The sequence below is a fragment of the Cryptotermes secundus genome, unplaced genomic scaffold (genome assembly GCF_002891405.2).
Source record: "Cryptotermes secundus unplaced genomic scaffold, Csec_1.0 scaffold1968, whole genome shotgun sequence".
Lineage (NCBI taxonomy): Eukaryota > Metazoa > Arthropoda > Insecta > Blattodea > Kalotermitidae > Cryptotermes > Cryptotermes secundus.
The window spans coordinates 120,415-147,968 of NW_019739010.1; the positions used below are offsets into that span (position 1 = coordinate 120,415).

At 38.5% G+C, this 27,554-nt stretch overlaps 1 protein-coding gene and 1 long non-coding RNA gene across 7 annotated transcripts in view; both read right to left on the reverse strand.

Annotated features, from left to right (window-relative positions):
- The window catches only part of LOC117282878, an 11,726-nt gene extending 1,994 nt beyond the window's left edge, over nucleotides 1-9,732 (reverse strand). Inside the window, exon 1 of the long non-coding RNA XR_004513790.1 lies at nucleotides 9,550-9,732. This is a non-coding gene — a long non-coding RNA (uncharacterized LOC117282878). The remainder of the gene's footprint in view (nucleotides 1-9,549) is intronic.
- A 5,316-nt stretch (nucleotides 9,733-15,048) lies between these two features.
- Nucleotides 15,049-27,554, reverse strand: part of LOC111871621 (dystrophin, isoforms A/C/F/G/H) — a 502,313-nt gene continuing 489,807 nt past the window's right edge. For 4 of the 6 annotated variants that reach the window (XM_023864846.1, XM_023864845.1, XM_023864850.2 and 1 more), the window contains 4 exons: nucleotides 26,831-27,083; nucleotides 25,388-25,502; nucleotides 24,411-24,572; nucleotides 15,049-17,744 (listed from right to left, as the gene is read on the reverse strand). In XM_023864846.1, coding sequence (XP_023720614.1) covers nucleotides 17,623-17,744; nucleotides 24,411-24,572; nucleotides 25,388-25,502; nucleotides 26,831-27,083 — 652 coding nt within the window. In that variant the 3' untranslated portion in view covers nucleotides 15,049-17,622. Of the gene's footprint in view, nucleotides 17,745-19,563; nucleotides 19,578-24,410; nucleotides 24,573-25,387; nucleotides 25,503-26,830; nucleotides 27,084-27,554 lie in introns of all 6 variants that reach the window. The other 2 variants (XM_023864847.2, XM_023864848.1) reach the window with 2 other exon arrangements.

Sequence of the window (27,554 nt, forward strand, 5' to 3'; positions counted from 1 at the left end):
GAAAACAGAATGCATTATTATTAACTCAAAGAGAAAACTTTTGTTGCTTTTACTATCATTCTACAGAAAAATTATAACTATATCTTGTGCTAGTCAGTAAAAATATAGGAAAATTTTGATTTTATGGGTGGTGCCATTATAAGGAAAGAGCTGACAATGTATTTGTAATGCTGAATGCATCTGAGACTTGACTAGCTGTGTCATTGTCAGTGAATGTGTTAAAAAGAGACAAAGTTTTAGCTGAAGAACCTGAGTAATGTATAGTGCATCTGAACAGTAATGAGATTTGATTCAAGAGGAATAATTCGCAAGGAATTTGTTTCAGAAAGAAAAATCATAATTGAACAGTTTTATTTAGAAGTGATGGAATGATTATTACAAAAAATTCAGCAGGTCAGACTGCGTGTTCACGGAAACAAGAATTGGTTTCTGTTGCTTGACACTGCACCAGCACTCACTGTATTAATTGTTCAGAGATGTCTTTCACAAAAATGGGTTACTGAGATCAACTAACCCCTTCCTACTGTTCATCATGTTTGGCTCGAGCTGACTTTTTTGTCTTTCTGAAGTAAGAAATGAAGATGGAAGGGAAGCAGTTTCATACCACCCAAAGCCCCCAGAAGAATATGACTGACCTTATGGAGGAGATAACTTTAGAGGAATTTGAAGGATGCTTTCAGTGGTTGAAAGAGAGTCGTAAGAAGTGTATAGGACTATGAGGACTATTTTGAATGATTTTCATAATAAATTCTTTTTCTGAATTTTGCGAGTTTCTTTTCTTCCTCGTGTTACTTTACAGATGCACTGTGTATGCCTCGATGATGTCAGATTTTAAGGCTTTCTTCAGGTTTGTGTTTTCACTTTTGGATGATGACATATTGTGGTGAGCTGACTTGCTAGCATTTGACAGACAGACACTCCAATTTCCACTTTCGCAATAGACCACACCTGTACTATAAATAGGCGTCACTTTGCCCTGAACATGGTAGATTACTAATATGACTTGTGTTCTGAAGATCATTGATTCCTCCACAAAGTCTCCATATGAGGGAGGCATATGCTTAATAATCCATTTTTTTTCTGATAGTTCAGTACAAACCGTAAAGTAAAAATGATTGCATAAGTTAACAAACATTGTACAGAATTGTCTGGTATAGTGTAGGCCATTAACATCATTGATGATTCATTAAAAGACTGATGTTAGTGAACGAGATATAATATTTGTTGAAAGTATCAGTGTTTCTGCAGATTACATTACCAGCAAGAACACATCTGGCTGAGGGACTAACCTTATTATGATAGTGTACATATAAAGTAGGAGTCTTTGTGGGTATCCATACTAATTCAGAATGGATGAGCAACAAATTTTGTTTTAAAAACATTAATCAGGACCAAAGCATCAAGATGATGCTGTCTGGAATGAAGTGATGGGAGATCACTACATATAATTTTGGAAACACCAATTTTGTGCGGAATCAATGTCTGATTGCAAAGGTGTAGTCTTCAACATTACCAATACTGCAGTAGATCGTCAGATCGTGAGCAAACAAAATGAATATATTAAAATGCTTCTATCCTAGAGGGCATTCCTTTCCAACTCCAGACATCACAATGTATGATACAGAAGGTGTTCAAGAAATATATGAACAGCAGATCAAGTAGCTTCAGAATTAACATAAGAGGAAATTACAAATTATTGAGCTTGTGAAGAATAGGTTGTAGGGAGCAATATTAACACTAAATCAAATTAAACAGAGTCAATTTGTCCTGGAGTACCTCATGGTAAGCTTTACTACAAATATACCAAACAGGCCTTGCTGGTCATGTGCCAGTAGGTTGCAACAAACTAACACACAAACAGCACTCGCACATGGATGAAAGTTATGCAGTACTGCCTGAACATGTTAATTGACTATTAAGGCTCAGCTGACAGTAATAATAATAATTAATGTTAGTGCTGCTGCTGCTGATGATAATAAATATTACCACTCTCATGTGATAATAAAAATGGCCATAATGTTAATGTGATTGTCTTGTTTAGATCTGCATCTTGGGCACAGATCACTGTTCAGTTCAGAGAATTTGTAATAACATGTGCCTAAAAATTTGTTTAGACTATGAAGGGAAATTTTTAACCCTGACTGGCTGACATGGTTCAAATATACAAAAGTGACTGATTGCTGTTGTTTGATATATCCATGTAAAGCAAGATATTTGTGTTTCTAAGAGTCTGGCTCAAACATCCTCTTAATGTTTTCAGAACACAGAGTCTTTCCCATTTATGTATGTGTCCATTTTGAATGGCGCTGAATCAATTATGTGACTATCACTGATGAACAGAAAATGTAGATAGACACTCACTGAGTTGCATGACTTTTGTTTAAGAATACAGAACATGCCTTTTATAATAAGAGGAGTGAATTACAGTAACTTAGTTAACTGAACCCTCACCATTAAGAAACTGAAGATTCACCATTTCTAATATCAAAGCTTGCCAGTAGACATTTTGAATTGGTCTGAACTGGTTCACATCACCACTACTTCTTGCTCTAATTTGTAGTTTTAATATTATCCTCCTGTATTTAGGTTGTCAAGTAGCTGCTTTGCAGGAAGTTATCCCCATCAAATTTCTGTATATGTAACTTGTTTTCCTCATCCAGTGGTTGAGGGGCTATTCTACAAGCTGGAAGATTGCGGGTTTAAGTCCTGATGAGGTCATTGGATTTTTTTCAGTTTACCTAATCCTTCCAGCCACGCTAAGCCCTGGTGTTTACTCAGCCTCTAACAGAAGTGAGTACAGGAATTAATTAAATCATTTTCCTGGGGAGTAAAGCACAGCCAGCGTGTAAGGCTGACAACCTTACTGCCATCTTTGAGCCGATTGTCTAGATAGTGTGGGACCCTCAACGTCTCACAACCCTATGGGCCTTCATGGCCTGGTACAGGGATAGCTTTACTTTTTTTTATGCAGATTGAAACAGGTGTCTAATTGAAAAGCCAGGATCATTATTATTTTTAGAGTCAACATATCAGAACTGCTCAACACACGGTATAATGCAGTATGTATAAGATGCTTGTTAACTCACACAGTAACATTATGGACTCATTTGGAATACACAGATACTGTATATACTCATATAAGCAGTGAAGTTTGAGATTGTGTCTGATTTCAATCTGAAATTTTTTGCACCAATGAGAGATTTGAAGATTTCACAGCAGTTATTGTGAAGAGTAGCATGTTCTGGGACATGACACTGTTGCATCCACAGATGGCAGTATTCTTCATTTCCACCCCCCCATATTGTATTTTATTGATAATTTATTATTGACTACAGCAGGTTCGTGAAAGGAGTGAAATCAGATCGTAATGATGGCAGTGATGAAATCTTTTTACATCTAAAATTAATTAAGATTGTTTCATAGCGTTGAATTTTGTAGAGCATAGTTTTAAGAGAAGATTAGGGCAGAAAGCATACATCAAAAATTTAAAGTACGTTCAGAGATATATATCCTTATCTTCCTTATTATTTCTATAAGCACAACAGTTTCATTCACTCTGACAGTGCAATATGTATGTAAAAATGACAATTTTATTTTTCTTTTGTTAATGCTCAACCAATGATGATCATTATGTATATTAATATTTTTACTTTCTTTGTCTCATGTCATGATAAAAACTAGTATATCTATCTTATTTTAACACAGATGTTGATCAAATCTACTTGTTTTAACTGTGTAGCTACTCATTGCATCTGCAAGTCTCATACATACACACTGAAATATGATTCAAATACCATTATAAATGATACTGAATAGACATATTTTATTTCTGTTTTAGGATGTACTGGAATATTTAATGTTATGAAAACAAGAAAAGTAACCCTGTAAAGAAATTTGGAGAATGTAATGAAATATCCCATGGTGGCATATCATTTAACTGAATAAAAATCAGGTAATAAGTTTTGCTGTCATGATATGCTGATGTGGCAATATGCCAGCCTACACTTTTTCAGATTGTACATGAGAAATAAATGTAACCATGCAAAACTGTAAGCCCTCTTCTTCTTTTTCACTTTCTATATAGTTATACTGTGTATGTTAAAAATGATACAGTGAGATTTTACTATGAAATAAATTACTTTAATTATGAAAATAGTGTATTTTATATGCCTAGAATGATTTCACAGTGTTACCACTGCAGAAGGAAAACATCATTTCTGATCACTTCTTATAATCAGGACTTTTTTTAGGTAGTCTTGGGCCCTGGGAAAAATATAAACTATTAATGAACTAGGACAGCTGGTAGATGTGCCTACAGCATGTTATATTTACCCAGCTGTTAAGATGAGGTTTACTAACTTTTATTTTCACTGGGAAATGACACATAACTAAAAAAAAGGAACGATTAAAGATACTGATAAATCTGTTAAAGCAACCATTTGGAGAAAGGTGCATCAGTGCTTACAGCTAACAATGTTCTATCTGCTGGTAATGATGATTCCAGTCTTCCCAATTTCAGAAGGGTAGTTTTGTATAAACACACCTTTAAATATAAAAGAAAAAGGAATATTTGTCTTCATGAAAATTTACTTTGGAGATGATGCACAATAGACCACTGTAGGTCGTGGTGCAAGGGTCGAGAAGGCCCACCCCTCATACATTCATACATACTTTGGAGCTGAAGATATCGTTGAGACATCTAACAGTATCATACAAATTATAATGTAGAAAGAAATGTGTGTTAATATAAGCAAGACTTCAAAATAAACTCTTCTAATGGATACTTTATTAAGAGGACTGCACCAAATTAAAAAGTGCATGTGGTAACAGAAGGCTGTGTAACACGGACAGTGGTTCGTTGTGAACTAGGTTTTCAATTTGTCATGAAGGCTTCCTTTTGCATGTTACACTCAATAATATGTAATTTCCCCCTAAGGTGTGTGATAGACCAGACCAAAAAGCATTTATCACATTGTTGGTCAGTGAGTTGGGGGTTTCATCTCTGACCTAGCACTTGACCGGACACAGAGTAATTAATATGTTTGGCTGTTAAATATGTACAGTTCATTGTCACAATGTTTAATAATTCCTTCTAAATGGAGAATTTACAATGATTTTAAAAATTCTTTACATATTGCTCATTTCTCCCTCTCGTCACACTGAGATACAGAATATGATCGAGGACCTGAAGTGATACAGAAACTGAAAGAAGTTTATAATAACAGAAAGAAGTGCAAGACCGAAATAACAGCGGTGTAAGTACAGGATAATTACCTATGCTGTTTACATGCTTTCACTTCGTGATTGATTGATTGTTGTTCTTATACAACGCCGAACTTAAATATGGAATTCGTGTCAATGCGCTAGGCACTTCAGTCTTCCTACTAATATGAAGGCAGTATGTATATTCGTGTTTCCTATCATTGTTCATGACAGCTACACTTTTTAAAAGCCTATCGCAATAGAAACCGAAATATAGTCGGAGACCACCAAATGTTACGATTGAAAACACGGAGTATTTAAAATTGAAAATATCATTTTAATATATAAGTAGTTATTCTTAAATAAAGTTGATATCTTCTGTTGAACGCACAACGTAAATCTGAGGCCTTGAGCCTTCTCGCAATGTGGAACTCAGGACCGTAAGAACATGGTGCGGCCGCGCCATAGCTCAAGCGGTTAGTCGCTGGCTTCCCACCGCGGCGGCCCTGGTTCGATACCGGGTTTGGTCAAGTGGGATTTGTGGTGGACAAAGTGGCGCTGGGGCGGGTTTTCTCCGAGTACTTCGGTTCCCCTGCCAATTTCATTCCACCACATTCTCCATCATAATGATCATAATCACCCGGGGCAGGCTACAATAGGCCAATCAGTGGCCGCCGTGCCGAGTAGACCCAGTTGGACTCCACCCCCCACTAAGCAAATTAAAAAAAAAAAAAGGACAAGGTGCAGTCTACGTTGCGCCTGTTTCTCATGCAGATTATGTAGAGCAGATGGGATGAAATGTGTGCTGTGGTAAAACCTGTTAGGTGTAACCTGCAGCGATGCATACCATGGTTCTAAATGTTTCTATCCCACCCTGACGCCTATACTTGCAAATCACATGGAAAATACTATATTAGCGTTGTTGTCGTTTCAAAAAGAGGCTTCATTCGAACAGGAAATACCGAATTGTAAGAATATTGGTCAAAACGGAAGCGCCCAAGCGGAGGAATGCTGAAGTATTCAGAATACATAAATAAGAGCATGGATGAGTGGGAAATAGTTAAAATTGACATTGAAGTAATAACTTCCACGAAACCTGTCGGCCAGCGACGGACCTATCAGTCTCTAATAAATTCATCTCAGTCTTTATCTCCGACAATGTATTTCTTCAATGCTCACTCACTCACTCACTCACTCACTCATGGAGCTGAGTCCTTCTTGAGGAGCCGCCAATTCTGCAGCTACTCAAGAATTTCCCAGCATTTTATGGAACCCGAAGGTTCATTACCGTGTTCACAAGAGCCCTCCACTGCTCCCTATCCTGAACCAGATCAATCCAACCTATCCAATCCTATCTCTCTAAGATCCATTTTAATATTGTCCACCCACCTACGCCTTGATCTTCCAAGTGGTGTCTTTCCATCCACATAGAATATTCTATAAATGTTAAATTGTGTTCTGCTAATGTTATAATATGAATACACTGCATTTTATTCTAAAGTAATTAAGTGTGACGTTATTTGCATCTTTATATAATAAATCCATTTGTATTTCACCACTGACGTGAAAGATCTACTTAACGAAGCATTGTGCGTTATGACGGGTTCAGAGAGCCCCTGAATGTCAGTTACTGTCAAGGAGTGACTGAGAGAAACATTTCTTTTTCGCTCTTCTTTTGTCCTCGTCGATTTCATTGGTATGCAGACTGGATCTGTTAAGTTGCTACCATGTGGCGTAAAAAATGCACGGGCAGAAATAGGGCATACTTAAAATTAAACCTATATAAACGTCCATTCTGCCAACAAGGGCGAAACAGGACACAAAACCCTAATTCACACCGCTTAACCAGAAATTCTATCTTGGGGCACTTAACGGGGAGGACGGAAGACAATACCTTAAAATAATACACAATAATAAAAAATATAACATTCACAGGGTGTCCATTTTGACCTTAACCTAAGCCATATTTTTTATTGGTGGGACTAAGTCCCTTGTACTACGGCCACTTCTGGCCTATTGTACCAGCTCCAGATGATAGGTGAGGGTGATTGTGGAGCAATTGGTGGAATGAAGATTCGAAGGGGAAACCGAAGTACTCGGATAAAACCTGCCCCAACGCCACTTTGTCCACCATAAATCCCACTTGACGAGACCGGGAATCGAACCCGGGCCGCCGCGGTGAGAAGCCAGTGACTAACCGCTGTAGCTATGGCACGGCCAACCTAAGCCCTGAGTCATGGGGGCTATCGCAGCAGAGTTGCCTGGCACGGTGCTATGTTATTATCATGACCAGCCTGGGGCTTGACTGGACCATGATAAGACCGTGCAGATGCTATGGCGTACCTGATTTACTGCAAGTACCAAGCACATCCTCCTGCGGATGGGCCCTCTATCACTAAAAATTCAGCGGAAACTGATTTGATTTTAACGTTACGGTTTGCGCGTTGCTCCTCTTCGCTTGACCCCATATTCGAAGTTCTGCCTCGAATGGATACTGGATCACGTTGAAACCGTTGAGAAAATCATTGAACTTGTCACTTGTGACACTGACACACATCTTAGAGATTCGCTGCACTCGCAATAAAAAAAAAACGAAAGCAACTGTTGTGTTATGGTTTCTAATCACACCAAAACACATGTCAGTAGGTACTCGAGGATGAAAGAGAACTTAGGTTTCCTACGGTCTGATTCAGAAACTGTAGTCACGAATTGTTAATTCATAATTCTCATTACAAGAAAACAGTGTTAAAAAATCCGTATTTTTGGATAATACAGCTGTGTCCAAGTTTTATAGATTATATGCCTATATGTATGGCGTGCATATCAGAAACCTGTTACTAGAAGATACATGTGGCTGCATTAATTCACAAAGTTTCATTCTATACTCACAGAATTCAATGCGATCACACGCGCTTTTAAAATTTCGTAGTACAGAAATTCGTTATCCATTTTAGTAAATATGCCTACATGTTCAAAATGCCGCTAATTCAATTATCAGATTTATCAAACAGACAGTAGGTCGATGTGGTGGTAACAAAAGAAAAATGTTATTCTTTATACAGCATAACGGCGACTTTATGAATACACAACGTTAATTTTACCGACATTTATGAAACAAATTTAAAGTTAATAAGGAGACGCTAAAAGTCGCTGCGCACACTAATTCTGCGCATCAGTAGATAATTGTTATACACAGTACAGCATAATGGAAGTACGTACCTTTCATAACAAGTCGCCTCGAAACAATAAAGTTGTAAATCAAATGCAGGCTTTATTTTCACTCATTTTAACGAAAGATTTAAAATTCAACTACCATCCCCGGAATTATGAATTTCTGGACTCTTTCCATCGTCCGGTATTTTATAAACTAGAAAACACGACGTTTCGGAAACTGGATCTGTTTCCGTCCTCAGGTGAAGGGTCAAGACACCTAATCAACTGGTTCCTTTGAGGTTAGCTCTTTCTAAGAGGGCCAACGGAGTAGGTGTATTCACCCCCTTCACCTGAGGTTGAGAACAGATCCAGTTTCCGAAACGTCGTGCTTTCTAGTTTATAAAATACCGGACGATGGAAAAAGTCCAAAATCCCAGTAATTCTGAGTGTTATACGCCATCGTCAGAACCATTTAGAACCTAGGCCGCGCTATAGCTCAAGCGGTTAGTCGCTGGCTTCCCACCGCGGCGGCCCGGGTTCGATCCCGTGTCTGGTCAAATGGGATTTGTGGTGGACAAAGTGGCGCTGGGGCAGGTTTTCTCCAAGTACTTCGGTTTCCCTTGCCAATCTTCATTCCACAATCACCCTCACCTATCATCTGGGGCTGGTACAATAGGCCAGAATTGGCCGCAGTACAAGGGAATTAGTCCCACCCCACTAGCAATAAAAAAAATTAGAATCTACTATCCACGGGCTATATGTAAACATCCATGTTACGAAGAGTAGACCCGGCCTGATAAGGAACGCAAGTTCGCAACAGGAAAGCTGCGGCATTCGATTTGCTTTTGTCAAAGAATTTTACTCATTCGATAATAACTGCTACGTCCGTTGTTATTTCAGCATGTAACCCCTAGAAATTATTTTGAATATGCTGAAAAGGCGACATGGACACCACTGCTAAATTAAAGTGCACATTAAGTTTTAAAATTAATGTTTCATATTCATTTATACCGTAATTGCAAATTTAACAGTAACTGACGAGCAATAAATTCAACTCGAAAAGAGTAGTTGTACAACAGAAAATAAATGAACGTCTTATTCCATTCATTTCAGATAATTTAAATTTTAAATATTTACAATTTATCGGTTTATAAAATCTGATAATGAATATGTATGCACATCGAAAATACTCACTTTATGCTTCTTGTTTGCAGTTTATAACATGGAATTTAAGTTGGAGGTATTATTGTAAAATTTATAGAGAGAAACATTAACAGTGAGGTTTCGTCTATTAATTTCCGAACAGTCAAATATTCTGTCAATAAGCCAATGAATTTCGGCTTGATTCCAAATATTGTAATTTAAATAAAATAAAATAATTTATACATGCCATTTATCTATCGAATCCAGCTATAATGTCGAATATTGACCTGCCACATTGAAATAAATTGCGACGCTCCGTATGAAACGGAAAGAATATTCTACACTTCTGTCGGCGATGAAGCACAACGGCTGTCTGTAGCAGTAGTAGTAAAGTGTATCAACAACTGAAGGTAATTCCAGTTTTTAACCCTAAAGATGTCCCTCATGTCGCTCATGTCAATATCAAACCTAGATTCTAATGCCCACCACATTTCTTTCCCTTAAAAATTATAAACAAGTGAACATCTGGCACGCCTGTCTCCTCACCTTCAGACATTTGAGGTAATGCGAGATGGTATCCACACCCTTCAGCACCAATACAACAAAACAAAGTCTCCATAATCAACAAAGTAAAATGGGCAAATCGATGCGAGCTAATTTATAACGGCAAGATGAAAATACTTAAAACCATCAGAATCACTGAATACTAACCCAGGAAATGGGGGCACGCGGTAGCGTAGTTTGTTGAGGAACTATGCTACAAGCCAGAAGGTCGCAGGTTTGATTGCCGATGAGGTCATTTGATTTTTAAATCGATTTAATCCTTCCAGCCACATTATGGCCCTGGGGTTGACTCAGCTTCTAACAGAAATGAGTAGCAGAAATCTTCCTGGGTATAAAGGGCGGCCGGCTCGTAAGGCTGACAATCCAGCCGCCATCTATGAGCCGATTGTCTAGAAAATGTGGGAGCCTCGACGTCTCACAACCCTCTGGATCTCCACGGCCTGTTTCAGGGATAGTTTTCCCTTTTCTTTTTAATCCAGGAAATCTGCACCTCCCAGGAGGCCTTGCATTGGTTTCAAAGCTGCAAAAATTAACATATACAGGGGGTGGACACAGAATGGAAACACAAAGAAACTGAGGAATATAATTTGTATTGTTACCGCCATCTCTGAGCCCATTGTCTAAGATAGTGTGGGACCCTTAATGTCTCACAACCCTATGGGCCTTCACGGCCTGTTACAGGGACAGCTTTACTTTTATTTTACATTTGAAGAACTCCAGTTAGCAACACTGAATGTTCTTCCATCTGTGCTTGCCACCTGCTCGTTTCTTGCTTGGCTTATTCTTCGACCCTGAAGATGGAGGCGGTATAATATTCCGAATCGTCAGTTGACTGTCGAAGTGATACACGGAGTTATATCTTAGAAGACAGACCTCTTGTCATAGCTGTGAGAATATGCACTGTCTGGGACTGCCTGCAATCCCCTGTTCACAACAAGGTGCAAGTGGTATGGACGCAGGGACATGAAGGACACAAGCTAACGAACTTACCACTTTATGGGCCTAGCACTATGGGATAGTGCAGTCAGTATAGCAACTGGCTACGGGCTGGATGACCAAGGGTTGTAGTTCTCATGCCAGTGGGGACAAGGATTTTCACTTCTCCTTGTCCTTCATACAGGCGCTAGGCCCCACCCAGCCGCCTATCCAATGGATATCGTGAGCTTTTTCCCTGGGGGTAAAGCGGCCGGGGCGTGAAGCTGATCACTCACCTCCAGCTAATGCCGAGGTCAAGAAAATATGGATCTATACATCCACTCCCCCATATGCCTTCATGGCATAGTGCTTAATTTGTTAAGCACAGGGGCAACTTTACCTTTTAGTACTTATAAGGACGTTTCATCACATTGCTAATACAGTGGCGCCAGGAAGTCAGCATTTAAATTACTAACTTACTTACTCATGGAGCTGAGCCTTCTGGAGGAGCCACCAATTCTGCAGCTACTTAAGAATTTCCCATCAATTTATATGGAACCCGAAGTTTCATTACGGTGTTCACAAGAACCCTCCACCGGTCCCTATCTTGAGCCAGATCAATCCAATCCATACCATCCTATCTCTCTAAGATCCATTTTAATATTGTCCACCCACCCACACCTTGGTCTTCCCAGTGGTCTCTTTCCTTCTGGCTTTCCCACCAATATCCTATACGCATTCGTCTCCCCCATTCGTGGTACATGACCTGCCCACCTCATCCTCCTTGACTTGATCATTCTAATTATACTTGGAGAAGAGTACAAGTTATGAAGCTCCTCATTATGCAGTTTTCTTCAACCTCCTGTCACTTCATCTCTCTTCCATCCAAATATTCTCAACACCCTGCTCTCATTACTAATGACACGTTATTTGTTAAGGAGTTCAAACATGCTGGGCTGGCAACGGTCAAACTCGCGGACATCTTGCAACTTACTGTTCCTCAGGGTGGGTGTCAAAATAAACATATTTCGAAGTACACCTTGCAACTCATTGGAGTTTATTATATCAAAATGCATGGAAAAAGCCACCATTGATCTCACAGAGTGTGGAACTAAGGTACTTGTTTTCAAACTGTGACTTTCTGAAGCCCCGGTGGACATTTATGTAATTCTACTGGAGGGGGAACCATCTGCTAGTCCCTATACCCAAGTCCCATCCCTTCTCAACATCCAGTGCTGTTAAACTTTTAATCCACACCTGTATTCGATATTCATATTCAGTAATGCACAGAACCTTGTATTGTGGCTGACTGCACTCTGACCTATAAGATGTGCATCCGGAACCTACATTAATAACATCATTTCTAAGATGCATAAGAAATCTGACCTTATGGGACTGGCCATTCCTCTGACATACAGCACCCCAATCACTTTGGTCCTGAAGATGGAATCAGCATGTTTCTCCAGAACACTGTATCCATTTTTCTAAATTTATATTTAAACAAAACATGGGTATTACAAGGCATTCTTTTTTAAAAATTCTGTTCACACCTTTTGCAAGAATGATTATTACAGTGTGTTTGGTAAAAACATCACATAAGTATTAATTTTAGTAAAGTAAAAGTAAAGTTTCCTTGTGTTTGACTAATTAAGCACTATGCCATGAAGCCTTATGGTGAAGTGGCCAGCTTCACGCCCCGGCCACTTTATCACCCCCATGTAGTCTGAGACAAAAATTAAGTCCCTATTGAAAGGAGTATGTGAAGCCTCACTCTGAAACGAAGGTATGTGTCTACTGAAAAAGGTTCAGAAACGCTTTCTTTGATACTGTGATGGAGATCCTCTTCACTAACACTTGAGAGACCTCTGACAGTCACTGCAATGTCACACTGCTCACTTGTTGAATGCATTTCTTAACCTTACCTGCTGCTACTTATATGATGTCATCAATGAAGTGCTGCTTTCTTCATGAATTTATATACCAACTGAAGGAAGAACACCTCAAATTCTTCTGTGTGCTTTCTTTTATTGGATATCCCAGCCTAGCAAGATATCTTACATCAGTGTTTATAAATAGATGCTAAATTCAGTACCAACATGTTCTTCAACCTGGTAAATCTATTCCTGATGTTCGCCTTACAAATGAATAATTGATGGTGTAGGTGTTACATTTCAGCAGTCATTCATGAACAATCTCATGTATGGTGCTTTATGGTATTCTGGGTTCATGTGAGGCTCTCTGGATGGACTTGAACAGATTTTGATGAAATACTTCTCCAACATGAAAAATCATTTCATCCAAAACTGATGCCTATCTGTGGGCATGCGGTAGCATAGTTGGTTGAGGCACTGTGCTACAAGCAGGAAAGTCATGGGTTTGATTCCGGATGAGGTCACTGGATTTTTCAATTTAGCTATCTTTCCAGCTGCATTATGGCCCTGGGATTGACTCAGCCTCTAAGAGAAATGAGTAGCAGGAATCTTCCTTGGGGGTAATGGACAGCCGGCATGTAAGGCTGACAACCTCACTGCCATCTCTGAGCCGACTGTCTAGAAACTGTGCGAGCCTTGCCATCTCACAACCCTGTAGGCCTCTGCGGCCTGTTACAGAGATAGCTTTACCTTACCTGATGCCTAGCTATGGTTTACACTTTGCACACTGCCCATATTCAGAAATATATTATACTGGCAGGGACATTGGGTATATTTCTTTTTTCATAAATAAAATAATGACTGTTGTAGAGTTATCAGTTCCACTTGAGTGTACCATGCAACATTCACCATTCTATAACTAATGCACAAAAAAAAATTTGATTTGTGCTTGATGAACCATAAATGAGATAATAGTGAGTTCCAGCTGCTCTATATAGTGCTGATATATTTATAATGTAAGAGTTCTGAATTTTATTTGCATGTTTCAAATAGTTGATTTGGCTTGTAGACAACCTATATGATCCAATCTAGTGAACAGGAATTTATAGTTAGTCATCTTGTTCTGAGAAAACACATGGTTTAACTGCCAATTAGTCTGCGGTGGAGTTTGACTTTTCAAAACTGTCAGCCAACTCCTGAGACAGAGGAAGGTCAAGTGAATTCTGGCAAATGAGCATATACATCATACAAGGCAACCATGCACATCTCAGCTAAAAATTAATACAGTTATGGAGTAAGCAAGAAAAGACAAGTGAACTACAAAAAAGTGGTTAGAAATTAGTAAGGTTATCATTTTCATTATACCTTGTACTTTAGTTCTATTCAGTGATTTTTTTTTCAGTGAAAATATCTATCACAGTTGAAATTAATGGTAACTTAGTGAGCCTCTCCTGAGTTTGTGTCAAACTTATTAGGTTTCTGTACAAAACAAGAAGTATGGCTCGTGGAGGGCATATCTGTTTGGCTGGCTGTCTTTGAACCAACCAGTTTCATCATCGTGCTGCATATGTAAGTACAGATCCCCTTCAGAGCAGAGAATGACCATTGGAAAGATACACTGGTTGTCAGAATGGTTAATATGAGAAAAGATAATGTTGTAACTTCTGGTAATACATATTCAGATTTGAAGTGATCAAATATTTGAAAATGTCTCAAATATCAGTTAGTAAAAAATCGCTCCCGTGAATAAATAATATAAAGTTCAGTTTTCTGAATACTGACCATGTGATTTAAAAAAAAATATTCAAAAGCAGTAGTTGAAGACTTTAGAACACTGTTCAGAATTTTTAAAGTCAAGAAGTGAAACCAATTTTAGTTTCAGAATTTCACAGAACCAACTGATCTGCTGTCCTTGCATAGTACAGATTATTTCACAGTAAAGTATGTGATAAGATAGGCATGCAAACAACTGATGTGTGTTAACATTCTTAGGTTGGCTAACATGGTAGCCTGGAATGGCATGCAGTCTCTCACTGCATGAAGCCTAGACAATATATTTTCCTTTCTAACTGCACCTGTGTTCACAAACAGGCTAGTTAAGTCTGAAAGCATTGGCTACCAACACCTGTAACAGGCTGGTATGAGGTGACAATGTATTACCTAATTGCTTCTGCTGCCAGGATATGGTGTACCACTGAACTATGAGAGTATTACTTTTTATTTCATGTTTCAAGGTGTTAGCCATGCTAACATGGTTAACATGAATGCTCTGCTACTCCAATTAGAACAGTCTACCACATGGAGTGAGATTTGGGCATTTACAGATGCTACAAGAGTCATATATACAACATTATAGCTCAAATTATGGCTATTCTCTCTTCACTCTGACATGTCTTGTTTCTTCTCAGTTCTTGGTGATTGTAATCAGATGAAAATACACATGCATCAGGCTTCATGACTTACATTTTACTCAAGTTTCTGAAGCCTACAAAAGATACTCTGTCTGACAAAACTTAAATAACCATGGAGAAACCAATGGTGATAAAACTCCCTTATCCTGTGTACAGTTCACTCAGGAATACACAGTTAACAAAATCTGGACTGAAACCTTTAAAAGAAGTGGTCTTCTTGCATGAAAATACCATCAAAAAATGCTGTCAATTACTAACCAAGTCAGAGTGCTAGAAAATCATTTTAGAACATAGTTGACAAAAGAAAACCAATTAATATTTTTTTCTGTTAAAAATTCTATTTTCAGGGAACTTTTTTTGATTAGCTACAGAGTTTTCAGTTTTCTACTTCCATCAACAAAGAAGAAATGCATAAGTTTAACAGTCAAAATCTGAAATTAAGGAAATTAACCTGGCCATTCTAAATTACCTCTATTTATAATTAAGGACTATTACCTATTGCAAAATGCATCACATTAAAAAGGTTTAAGGGGATAAGGAGCAACAAAAGGTACAGCATGGGGAAGGCTAGTGGCTTCACTATAGCATTAAATACTGAGTGTTAATGAAACGATCTTAGAGCCCATATTCACAGAAATTAATGCCATCAGGATAATCCAGTCTTCAGCTTGGAGGTAACTAGGGCCTTTTTATTTAGTCATTCATTCATTCATCATTTCTGACAAGTAATAGGGCAAGTTCTACCTCCTGTAGAAAGAAATAATTTTTACAGAATAGTGTCCATTTTTATTGGCCTCGATATGTTGGTGATATTAAAACAAATGATGCATCAAAATTTGTATGAATGTGAGCTCACAGATAAAAAGATTTGCATTTTTAATGCATTGTGTCAAAATCTGCAAGGAATGACATGGACACTATAGAAAGAGGAACCACAGCTTGAGAGCTGTTGTGAACATAATATTTCTGTGTATGTTTCTACCAACTTCTTTATTCAATGTAAGTGTTATAATGGAATTGATACTTTTACAAATAATTGCTGTCATTTAAAGATTTACTCTGAAGACCAGCAACATTTGTATGCTCCACTCCTACAACCAACAATGACTACACCTGATGAAAGAGGAAACTCCACCTGTATAGGTCTCAAACTGATGGCTCCTCCTTTGAAACATGGCTACCAATGTGACTGACCTATCTAGAGCAATGAACAAATTTATATGTACATCAGAATTTGGGGTTGAAGTGGAGCTATGAAGTCTTTGTGTGGATACAAAAGATTTTAGGTACTGTTCATACCCAATGAAAAAACATCTGATAAATTGAGTTATAAGAAAATAAAACTAATTGAAGTGATAAAAGATTATAAATCTAACTTAGAGTCATTTTAGGACTTTCTTGGTATTTATATATCATTAAAGGGATGGATATGTGCCTTTTAGTGACAAAAGTCATCTCCTGGGATTATGTAAATCTCTTATGTTTAATGTTCGAAGCACCATGTTTGTGCAGTTCACAAAGGGAAAACTTGTTTCTTTAAAAAAATGAGCGAGAGAAGACAATCTGTAATCCACACCTACAACTGCGTTTACATGACGGACTACTCATTCAGCCTGCAATCTTAAAGTTTCTTGCTTATTTACATTCACTTGTTACACTGTAATAACAACATCCTAAAGATATAAACCAATCTGCCAACAGACAGGATAATATGTTCAGATATGTCAAATAAGATGTGTGTGGATTTCAAGTTCAAAGAGTAAAATTTTAAATTTGTGATATGGCAGTTGTGCAGTTTCATTTCTGCTATCTTCTCTAAAAATAGTCCAGCACTGAAACAATCCTTTGATTTAGCAGTTCCACTGCTTGGTCCTATTCTTTGTGCAACACTCACTCATCATATGCTTATATGACTGCCATGCACTCTTGCAGTAGTTGTGTGTGACATTTACCAGGCAAGGACTAATGCTTTGGACAGACATCACAGAGACTGAATCTGCCTTGTCACCATTAATTTCTCTGACCAGGCGAATAAAATACTTTCTGTCTCTAATAATGCTTCTCTTTCTACTAAGTTTTCAAACAAAATTTCCACTTATTGGTCACTTACATATATATTCCTAAACATTCAATTTCTCTATCATTATACAAAAAAAAAAGGCAGTACTATTTTATAAAACCTGGATGACCACTTAATAATGTTAAAGAAATATTATTACGCTCATAAACTGTATACATTATTACTGTGAATTTGTCAGATGAAAACTCAATCTCTGGAATGTTAAAAACATTAGACATGTACCACAAATCTTACTGCCACAATCAAAGGAAACTGGTGATTGAAGGTGACTTGATATTCCACTCTACTTTGGGTTCAACCTTGCTGATGTGTGCAGGTCCTCATCGCTAGGGCTAGCTGATTCTGAATGCTGGTCTTCATCTGTCATTACTGTCACTAACTCACTCACAGCTTTCCCCAGGTCTCCTGCAGAGACAATCAAAACCCATTTAGGTGCCATATATTTCATGAGGAAGATCCATGATTGTCTTCCTCGTCAAATGACTTAAACTAATATGAAGAACTACATACTATCCATGCTTGTTATCTTGGCTCAGATATTCCTGTCACTGATCAAGCTCAGTTGCATATACCAACAAGTTATGTCACCTAGGAATAGGAGACTTGCTGGTGGCTGGATTTTATGAGTTAACAGTGAGGTAACAGAAATGGTATTGAGAATAATGCAATGTCTGGTCACTTGACAGCCCACATGCATCATGACAAGAGTGCAAGATATGGCCAGTACAGATTTAAGGCTATTTACAAACACGCTACACAGTCATGCTGGACAACCAATGAAATGTGAAAGTTCATTCTTTTAATTCTTGTTCTGAAACCGATATGTCATACAGTCATACATTTTGGTTTATAAAAGAAAACTTCTTTACTGCGAACGTTGAGTTGCTTAGTTGCTTACATTTATTTAATGGCACTATCAACAGTTTAGACGACACAGTATCAAACAACAGGAAGATTAGTGAATTCAAGGAAGTGTTCTGTGCCTAAACTGTAGGCAATATACCAGAGGGAATAAGTAAAACTATAAAAAACTCAGTCAAGATTCAAACCAAGCACCTTCCAAATATAAGTCAAAAGAAAAATACTCTGGGGGTTTAGCTTCAACCATTTTCTGGTTCCGATAAACAAATATGATAATTACTAAGAATACTTCTCACGCAGTTGTTAAAAGGTCTCTGGTTTCATTTTCAAAATAAACTGAACATTTTAAATTAGGAAAACATGAATTTGAAACTGAACTCAAACACAAAGAACAAATATTTTTCCCCTCAAACTTCCATATTACAGATTTCAGTGTTACAGTTCATGACAAACTAATATCATGACCATTAAAATGTGAACCTCCATAATTTTTTCTGCTGTTTCGAAACATGCCACATGCACTACAAGAGCTGAGAACTGAAGTGAATAAGATTTTTTTTATATTTCAATAAAAAATTTACAGAAGATATATTATTCTTAATCTAAAAGATATCACATATACCATGTATATAAATCTTAAGAAGCTATCATGTTATTGTGTCATGCCACTGCTATTCATTCAATTCATAAATCTGAACAGAAAATTAAACACATTATATGAACCATACACCTTTTCTGTAACTCTCACAGTTCTTGTGTTATGAGATGATAAACATAAAAAAATTATCTTGATCTGCAGGATTTATGGAAAAAGCATATTGGTCATAAAATTCATGTTTCATATTTTTCTACAACCTTCCTTTGAATTTTTTTTTTCACTTCAGTAAATATTCAGCAAAAAAGCAAAGTGGCTGACTATGGAGTGGATGAGTCAAGTTTGAAACCTGTTCTCTTCTCCATGTCCATACCAGCTCTGGGGCCCACCCAGCAACACATACGCTGAACACTGACAGCCTTCCCAGTAATGTGGTGGTTAGACCATGATGCTGTTCACTCAACTCTATCTAATGCCATGGTGAAAAATGTATGAACTTTATCTACACTTCTCCATACACTGTCATGGCATGATGCTTTAACACATGGACAATTTCATTTTACCTTTGCTACAATATGATAAAACCCAAAATAGGAAATTACATACAGATGAAGCAACATTACCATGCTACAGCATGCAACTACCCAAGGAAAAGGGAAATAAGCCAATATCTGAGCAGTAAGCTGAGTTCGACGTAGCAAACGTTTCATGTCAGAGCCTACTCTAAGTGCAAATTAAAGAAACAGATGATTCAATTGACTGACTGACCTATATCCTGCCTGCTGCTGAAACAGTTTAAAAAAAGCAGAAATAACACACTAGGAATGTTGTTTTAAATACTGGTATTACCTCATGGTAGCCAAAAAATAAAATATATTTTAGACATTCAAATGTGAACGTGAACCGATACAGTCCCTGGACAAACCACCATGTTACACAATTATTTCACACTTTCATAAAGAATCAGTCGGGTGGATGAGGCACCATGTTTCTTGTAATCGCCGATTACCACCTTGGCAGTGTATGTTGCGACACAGGAAACCAGTCTTGAAAGTACACTACATGCATGCTTTCTTTTCCATAATTGAAAACTGTGATTTTTGTACATTGGCAGAAAAATTTTTCTTGTAAATATTTTGCCTTATAAAGTCTTATAAATAGTAATTCCTTTTCAAATAATATCTTAATGGTACTGTCTACTGGGATATACAACAGGTAGTCTGGTACATAGTTACCAATGTTCTACCCTGCATATGGAGGCAGTGGATTCCTCAGATGCATTGGTAACCATCTACTAGGCCACAAGGAACCACATCTCAGAAGAATGTAATCTACTCAAAACTCTCAGGTTTTCTGTGAGGGTAGATCTATATTACCAACTCTACACCTTGCAGTACCCTTCCATGTGTATCATTATCAAACAAGTTAAATCCTAGATGAAGATGGTTAATATTAATTTGCTTACTAAATTTATATCCATGATTTACATAACCCTTAGGAGCTCTTGGTTAAGAGAATACAGTCATGCAATAACAACTGTTAATATATTCAGTATTGCAAGTGGCTGTACAGCACTGAGTTGGGAAGCTACTGCACCTTACTGCATACTTATGTTAGTGCATGATCATTCAGTGACAGAACTGTACAACATAATGACAACAGTTCAAGTTGGGGTGATGCGGGTGTATAGGAGTAACAGTGTTAAAGGTACAGACTTCATGAACATGTCACCAACACCAAGTTCGCCATCAAAAGTCTACATAAATATTGTAATTGCATGTGTGAAGAACTGCCTTTAAGAGGACAGGATGGGAGCTTGGGCTGGAAACATTCCAAGTTCATTAGCTGAACAGAAGTGGTACATCCATAAAACCTCAGGGTACAAGTTCAAAGACAAGATCTGTACTGTCTACATTTTTAGACTTGGCTGTTCACAAAAGAATGAGCAGTGTATTTGCATATAGTTTTGTCAGTGAGTCATCCTTCCTCCCTCCTACCCCACAATGCAGCTGCAACCACTGCTCCATTCACATGTAACCCAGAGGCCAGGTCTAAAAAGAAAACTTGTATCTTCATCAGATAGGAGGGAAGAAAATTAGTTTCATAAATGGGGAAAATAATTTATAACCCAAAATTCATGCAACTGTTGTAATAGCATGTATATTTGTAATTAAGCGGTCCAGTTCTAAAGCCAGTGAAATAATCAATCATGTTTTCCAAATTCAACTTTTCTTTAACTTCACCCTTTGGCTACTGTATTGTAGATTTCTTTTGTTACTTTCTTTGTGTTGCTCTAACTCGTTGTGTAAATATATAAATAGCCTATGCTAAGCATGAAGTGGCTTTCAAATCTGCATTATGGCCCATAAAAATATCTTAGAAGTAAAAGGACAGGAACATAAAGATGCTGTATACTGATACTAAACATCTGCAATGAGCCAGCTATAATGGTTGCAGCCCCACAGTGATAATGAAATGCTAGAGATAACCCAGAAAGGCTACTGCCAAATGTGGACTGCTATTACTTATCATGAGAAACACAACATTCTCACATGACTGGTTTAAGGCTGTTGACTTCAAACACACTTCTATCTTAAAATGACTGTATGCATCATTGAAAGAATATTTACAGCTTTATTGAACCATCGTTTGTGTTAAACTTGTGAAAGACATTTTCACTGCTTAACCTGGCATACATATGTTACACACCATGATCATCAATGAAGTGACAAGCCTGTGGAAGGCTGAAGTTGCTTATGTCACTCTTATAATTTGCTTCCTCCCCCCCAAAATGAGAACTTTCAAGCAGTCTAATTAACTGAACAGTATAATTTTGGCTTTCAAAGTTCAGCTGTGTTGCGTGTTTAAGTTGTTCCAGTGATTCAGAGTACATTGCAGTCTCCATATTTAGGATGACTCAGCCCACTATATAGGTCTTGAAGTGGAAGTAGTAGAGGTTGCAGTGAGGAGCATGGCACTATCCATGCTACACATCTCCACCCTTAATTCCACAGCGAGACACATATTATGATCCCACCGCGGTGGCTCGGGTTCAATCCTGGGTCTGGTCAAGTGGGATTTGTTGTGGATAAAGTGGCGCTTGGACGGGTTTTCTCCGAGTACTTCAGTTTCCTGTGCCAATCTTCATTCCACCAAATTCTCCATCATCATAATCACCCGGGGCAGGCTACAATAGGCCAATCAGTGGCCGCCGTGCCAAGTGGACCCAGTTGGACTCCACTCCCCACTATTTTTTTTATTGCTAGTGGGGTGGGACTAAGTCCCTTGTACTGCGGCTACTTCTGGCCTATTGTACCAGCCCCAGATGATAGGTGAGGGTGATTGTGGAGCAATTGGCAGGGGAAACCGAAGTACTCGGAGAAAACCTGCCCCAGTGTCACTTTGTCCACCACAAATCCCACTTGACCAGCCCCGGGATGGAACCTGGACCGCTGTGGTGGGAAGCCAGCGACTAACTGCTTGAGCTACGGCCCCTTTCCATCAGACAGTACCATGCCCCACATTACCACACTTACTCATCTCTGAAACACAGTGTGACTTAACCATGAAAGCCAAAAATCACACATTAGATACGAGCTGCAAACCTGAAAAGGATAACTGAACAGTAATATACATGTGATTACAAAGATACAAGACTCTTTTTCATAAATATAAAGTTTCTTGGACCATATGTAATGCTAACATTTAATTAAAAAAACTAATTCAGATGAAAGGGAAATCATTCATAATTCCTCAACAAAAGCTGGGCTTATGTTCTTAGGTCTGGAACCATTCAAATGAAAGTACAGTGAAACTAAACATCAGGGTGTACCATACAGTGCAATCAACCGATAGCTTCCTGTAAATCATTAAACTGTTTAGGTGAAAGTGCTGATATTCTTCCTTTCCAGCCAAATTACAGCAGGGGCTAGAAATACTTTCATGCTTTCTGTTGTTCCTGAAAGAATTTTCAACCACAACACTAATTTCATTGTTTCTTTGGGGAGGGGGGGCTGAATAAATTAGTGCTAGACTTGCACATTCTACTCAAATGCAATCAGATGCCTTGCATAGGGGACCAGGATTTCATGTTTTAAGTTTATTTGATTTCCTATAAAGAATTTCAAACTTTTCATGGAAGGGCCATGAAAGTGTAACAATGTGAAGAATTTCTAGCATCTTCTGTAATCTGGACAAGTTTTCTTTGTACTTGGTTAGGTCACAGGCTTGTTTATTCCACTTGCAGGCATTATCTCAGTGGTCTAATCAGATGGGAGGAGTGTTCAATGCTTCCGCACTAGTAACTCAGTTATTTACTGAAATGATCGGATTGTAGTTATGTTATTTAAAATGTCCACAGTATTATATGAACAACAATGTTGATCATCAGTGTTTTTTGTCTGAGAAAATTTTACAAATTGAGATCCAGGCCCTTTATTTAAAGAAGAAAAAATAACATCCACCAAATCTGGAATGTTGGGATTTATGTGTACTTTATGTTCTGTAGAACTAGGGGGGGGGGGGAAGTGAGGAAGCATTACTTTGGTAGAGGTCAGAAATGGAAGGAGAGTTAAAAACAAGAAATGCCACCATTGTCAGAAACTGGTCCCACAAGACATCTCTACTCAAGATATAAACAGACAGAGCAGAGAGCTGAATGTTTTGTTTCAGAACACCATGAAGCAGTTCAAATGTCCATTGCACAGATCTTTCTAAAGTATGCTGCCCTTGTGAACAATCTTTCTTTGAAATAAATCCAGCTAAGCAAAGCACACTGTATTAATAAAGAACAGACACTTTTCCCCAGTGCATTTTCATCTTCATAAATGTTCTACATGTTATCCAAACATAATGTGGACACTGTTCCATCTACACAAGTGTTCCTCAGAAACACAAACACATAAAAGTGAGCATGTAACGGTTAAACTTGGCAACAACTGCAACAATCCTTGCTTGCACTTTATGTCATGTAAATAAAACGGGGCAGGCAATGAGAAATTTGCTATTTTATTTCACAACTGTGGGAGCAGTCAGTACAACAGCTAGCTACGGGCTGGATGGCCAAAGGGTTGGGGTTTGGGTCCCAGCAGGGGCAAGATTTTTCTCCTCTCCATGCTGTCAAGACCGGTTGTGAGGCCCACCCAGCCTCCTAGCCAATGGGCACTGGGGACTTTTTCTCTGGAGGGTGAAGTGGTTGGGACATGGAGGTGACCATTCACTTCCAAGCAGTGACAAGGTTGAGAATACATTAATCTATATATCCGCTCCCCTGAATGTCTTCATGGCATTGTGTCTGTTTAGTTAAGCACAGGGACTTTACTTTCTTCTTTTTTTCATTTACTTCACAATTATTTTGAGTGCTATATGCAGTCAAAAGGAGATGTAACCTCACAAATGACCAATACAATACAGTATAATACACTTTATTTCATACTTGTAGCTACACTCATTTCAGGGATAAGATTGTTCAAAACTGCAACTTAAATTACAAAGACAATGCACGGAAAAATTCCCCCTTGCTTCCAAATACTACAATACTTGTTTTAAAGATAATATTTTCTAGCTGTAATATTATCTGTGTACAGAGATGTAAGCAGACACAGTACAACACCCACCTGCCATGTGGAGCAGATTGCCTACATTCTGAGTGGCAGCAACAGACGAAGAAGATGCGCCTGTAGCTGCAGCTGCCATGTTGTGCGAGACTGGAGGAGGAGGTGGTCGCATATCGCCAATACGATCCACAGCACTCCTACCACCATCCACCCAGCGCCCACCTACACACACGCATATGCACCATGCAGGGTGTGCCAACTAGCAAGCAACAGAAACACAGCACCGCCCACTACAGCACTACTGAAGTGCCAGCGATGACCCCAGAAACAGGTAGTTACTTACAGAACTGTAACTATGCACCAGAAACTAAAGGTCCCCATCAGCCAGCTCAGAACTATTTCATTTCTATAATTGGGGGGAAAAAAACTGCTAAGGTAGCTGAGAAGAGAAGAAGCATATAGAAAGAAAGAATAATAAAAGAGGGAATTCCCACAAAGATAGACACATATATAATTTATGTAAGGGAAACTTTCCTCTTATTTTCCCTTCCAATCAACTTATCAAACATTACTGCAAACTTTCTATTAGAGAATGAAGTTTTGTATTGTGTTCGCATCATAGTATGTATGTGCTGCTGGAAGCATACTGTAGTAGGATGCAACATTTATAATACTGAAGAGCTCTTATTTTCTGGGATGATGGGCAGCACTAACCATGATACTTTCCTCACAGACAGAATAATCAGATATCTATTTGTATCTATCAATATTCAGTCATATCTGATGCGCAACTTTAGAGAAGGGCTGCTTCTTGAAAGATTCTTGACATACACTATGAATTACATAAGCATAAACAGTATGTACCACTTCTATGATGTACCATTCTTTGTTTCTTCTCTCTGAAGAAGAGGAAATAAGCATAAAATGTAAAAATAAACATTCTCATGCATTTGTGATACATAAGCCACCCTTGTTATTACAATTGGAAGGACATATATTTAAAAACTGTTGTTAATTTTGAACAGTTCTGTACTTACTTCCAGAGTCATGATAATGACCATTCATCTTAGCAGGGGAATCAGTAGCCAACTGAGACGCTGTCACAGATCGGGTCTGTAGAGTTCCTGTCTTGGAAGGTGAACTTGAACTGGGCTGTAGAAAAGAATAGAACATTGATGTGTTGTGCTCTCCTATAATAAATCAGACAGAATGAGACAGAATAACTGTAACCTCTCATTGCCAACAGATGTCCGCAGCAGCAGTGCTTTCAATCAATGCACCCTCCAAATGCATGAGCCCCTTTATCAACAGTAACATTACCTCTTCTAAAATTAACCTATTTGCTCATCTCTTAACCCTTTCCATCATTCCTTTTAATTTCCAACTTCATTCCCATCAGCTAGTGGAGAACATCACAAAAACAACATGCACACATAGTAAAAAAAGGGAATATGTAAAGCTCCCACCATCTGACTTTCCTTCATTGCTAACTGGAAGAAGAGACTTCAAAGACTGAAAACACCAAAGACATAACACTCAAGACACAATCATAACATGCAGGTAAATTTGTGAAGTCAATGCTGAAGACTGTGGTCTGTGAATGTATAGTGGAAAATTGTCACAAGCCTTCCAACAGAGGATAGATAAGAGTAAAAAATAATCCAACTGTAAGCAGTGACAGTATTTAATCTGATCATTTGCCTGTTATCCACTTCACAGCAGTCTAACAACAATGACATATAAAATGTACTAAAAATTCTTGTACTAGATAGTATTGCAATCTGTTGGCATTCAGAACAAGAGTGACAGACAATCATGTAGTTGGGACACTGTGTATTCAATCATTTTATGATGCTATATCATTTACTATATCATTATTCACCATCAAACTATATGGAACACCCGTGAATGATGCAATGGAACTATATCATATTCGAAGGTATGGATATAAAATTCATACGGATGGACTACAGAAAACCACAAAATTATCAGCTAGTACCCAGCCATATACTGTTTGGTAACTGGCAGGCTGAGTGAATATGTTAAATAGAATCTGTGTCACAAAATTTCAGTACACTGTACACAATTGTAGCTGTGAAACACATCAGATTACCTGAACATGCATTTATGTTCTGTAAGAGTCCAATAAATCCAGCTACCAATCCAAAATCTATCTATTTTTTTTTTTATTTCTAGTGGGGTGGGACTAAGTCCCTTGTACTGCGGCCACTTCTGGCCCATTCTACCAGGCCCAGATAATAGGTGAGGGTGATTGTGGAGCAATTTGTGGAATGAAGATTGGCAGGGGAAACCGAAGTACTCAGAGAAAACCTGCTCCAAAGCCACTTTGTCCACCACAAATCCCACTTGACCAGACCCAGGACTGAACCCAGGCTGCCGCGGTGGGAAGCCAGCGAATAACCGCTTGAGTTATGAAAATCCATCTATAGTCATTCAATCACGTGAGAGTATACATTTACTTCATCAAGCAGCTGCCGAAGTCGCTGGAGTTGAGCCTCCAACTGACGGTTATGGTCCTCTAGAATCTGCATTCGGGCTTCCAGTCGACCTTTGTGTTGGCGCAGCAGCTTGGCTTCAGCCAGCATGTCACAGTCAGGGGGCCTTGTACCACCAGGCAGATGTGCAGACTCTTCTGGAGTTGAGCCAGGTGTCTGTTTCGCTCTCAGGCGCTCATACTCAGCTTGAAGGGATGCATTCTCCTCCTCCAACTCACTGTAAAGTCATATTCTCAGAGTAATCTCTGTTACTAAAAACAAAATGAGCAGTGAGTTACATCAAAGTCCTGGGTAGCATAAACCAAATTTTGACGCTATCTTCAGTTTCAAGACAAATAGAAGAATTAAGATTCATGACGCACTTGCTATACCAGAATCATCACCTCAAAGTGAAGAATGATGAGGTGTGAACACCTGGAATGCATTCAAGGAGATGAACAGTAGGTTATATGCTTTTTGATTGCATTCACAATCCCTGATCAGATCTGCTTGTAGATTTTTCTGCTCACAGACTGAAGCCCTCATTCCTTCTACAGATAAAACTCTGGGAATAAGAATATCAGACCGTTCCCACCACGGTTTGGGGCCCACATTAAGCTGCTGATCCCTTCTGCTGACCATCACGCCCATGATCATATTAGCAATGGGGTAATCTGCTCTATGGGTTTAAGTGGGCAAGGACAAAGAA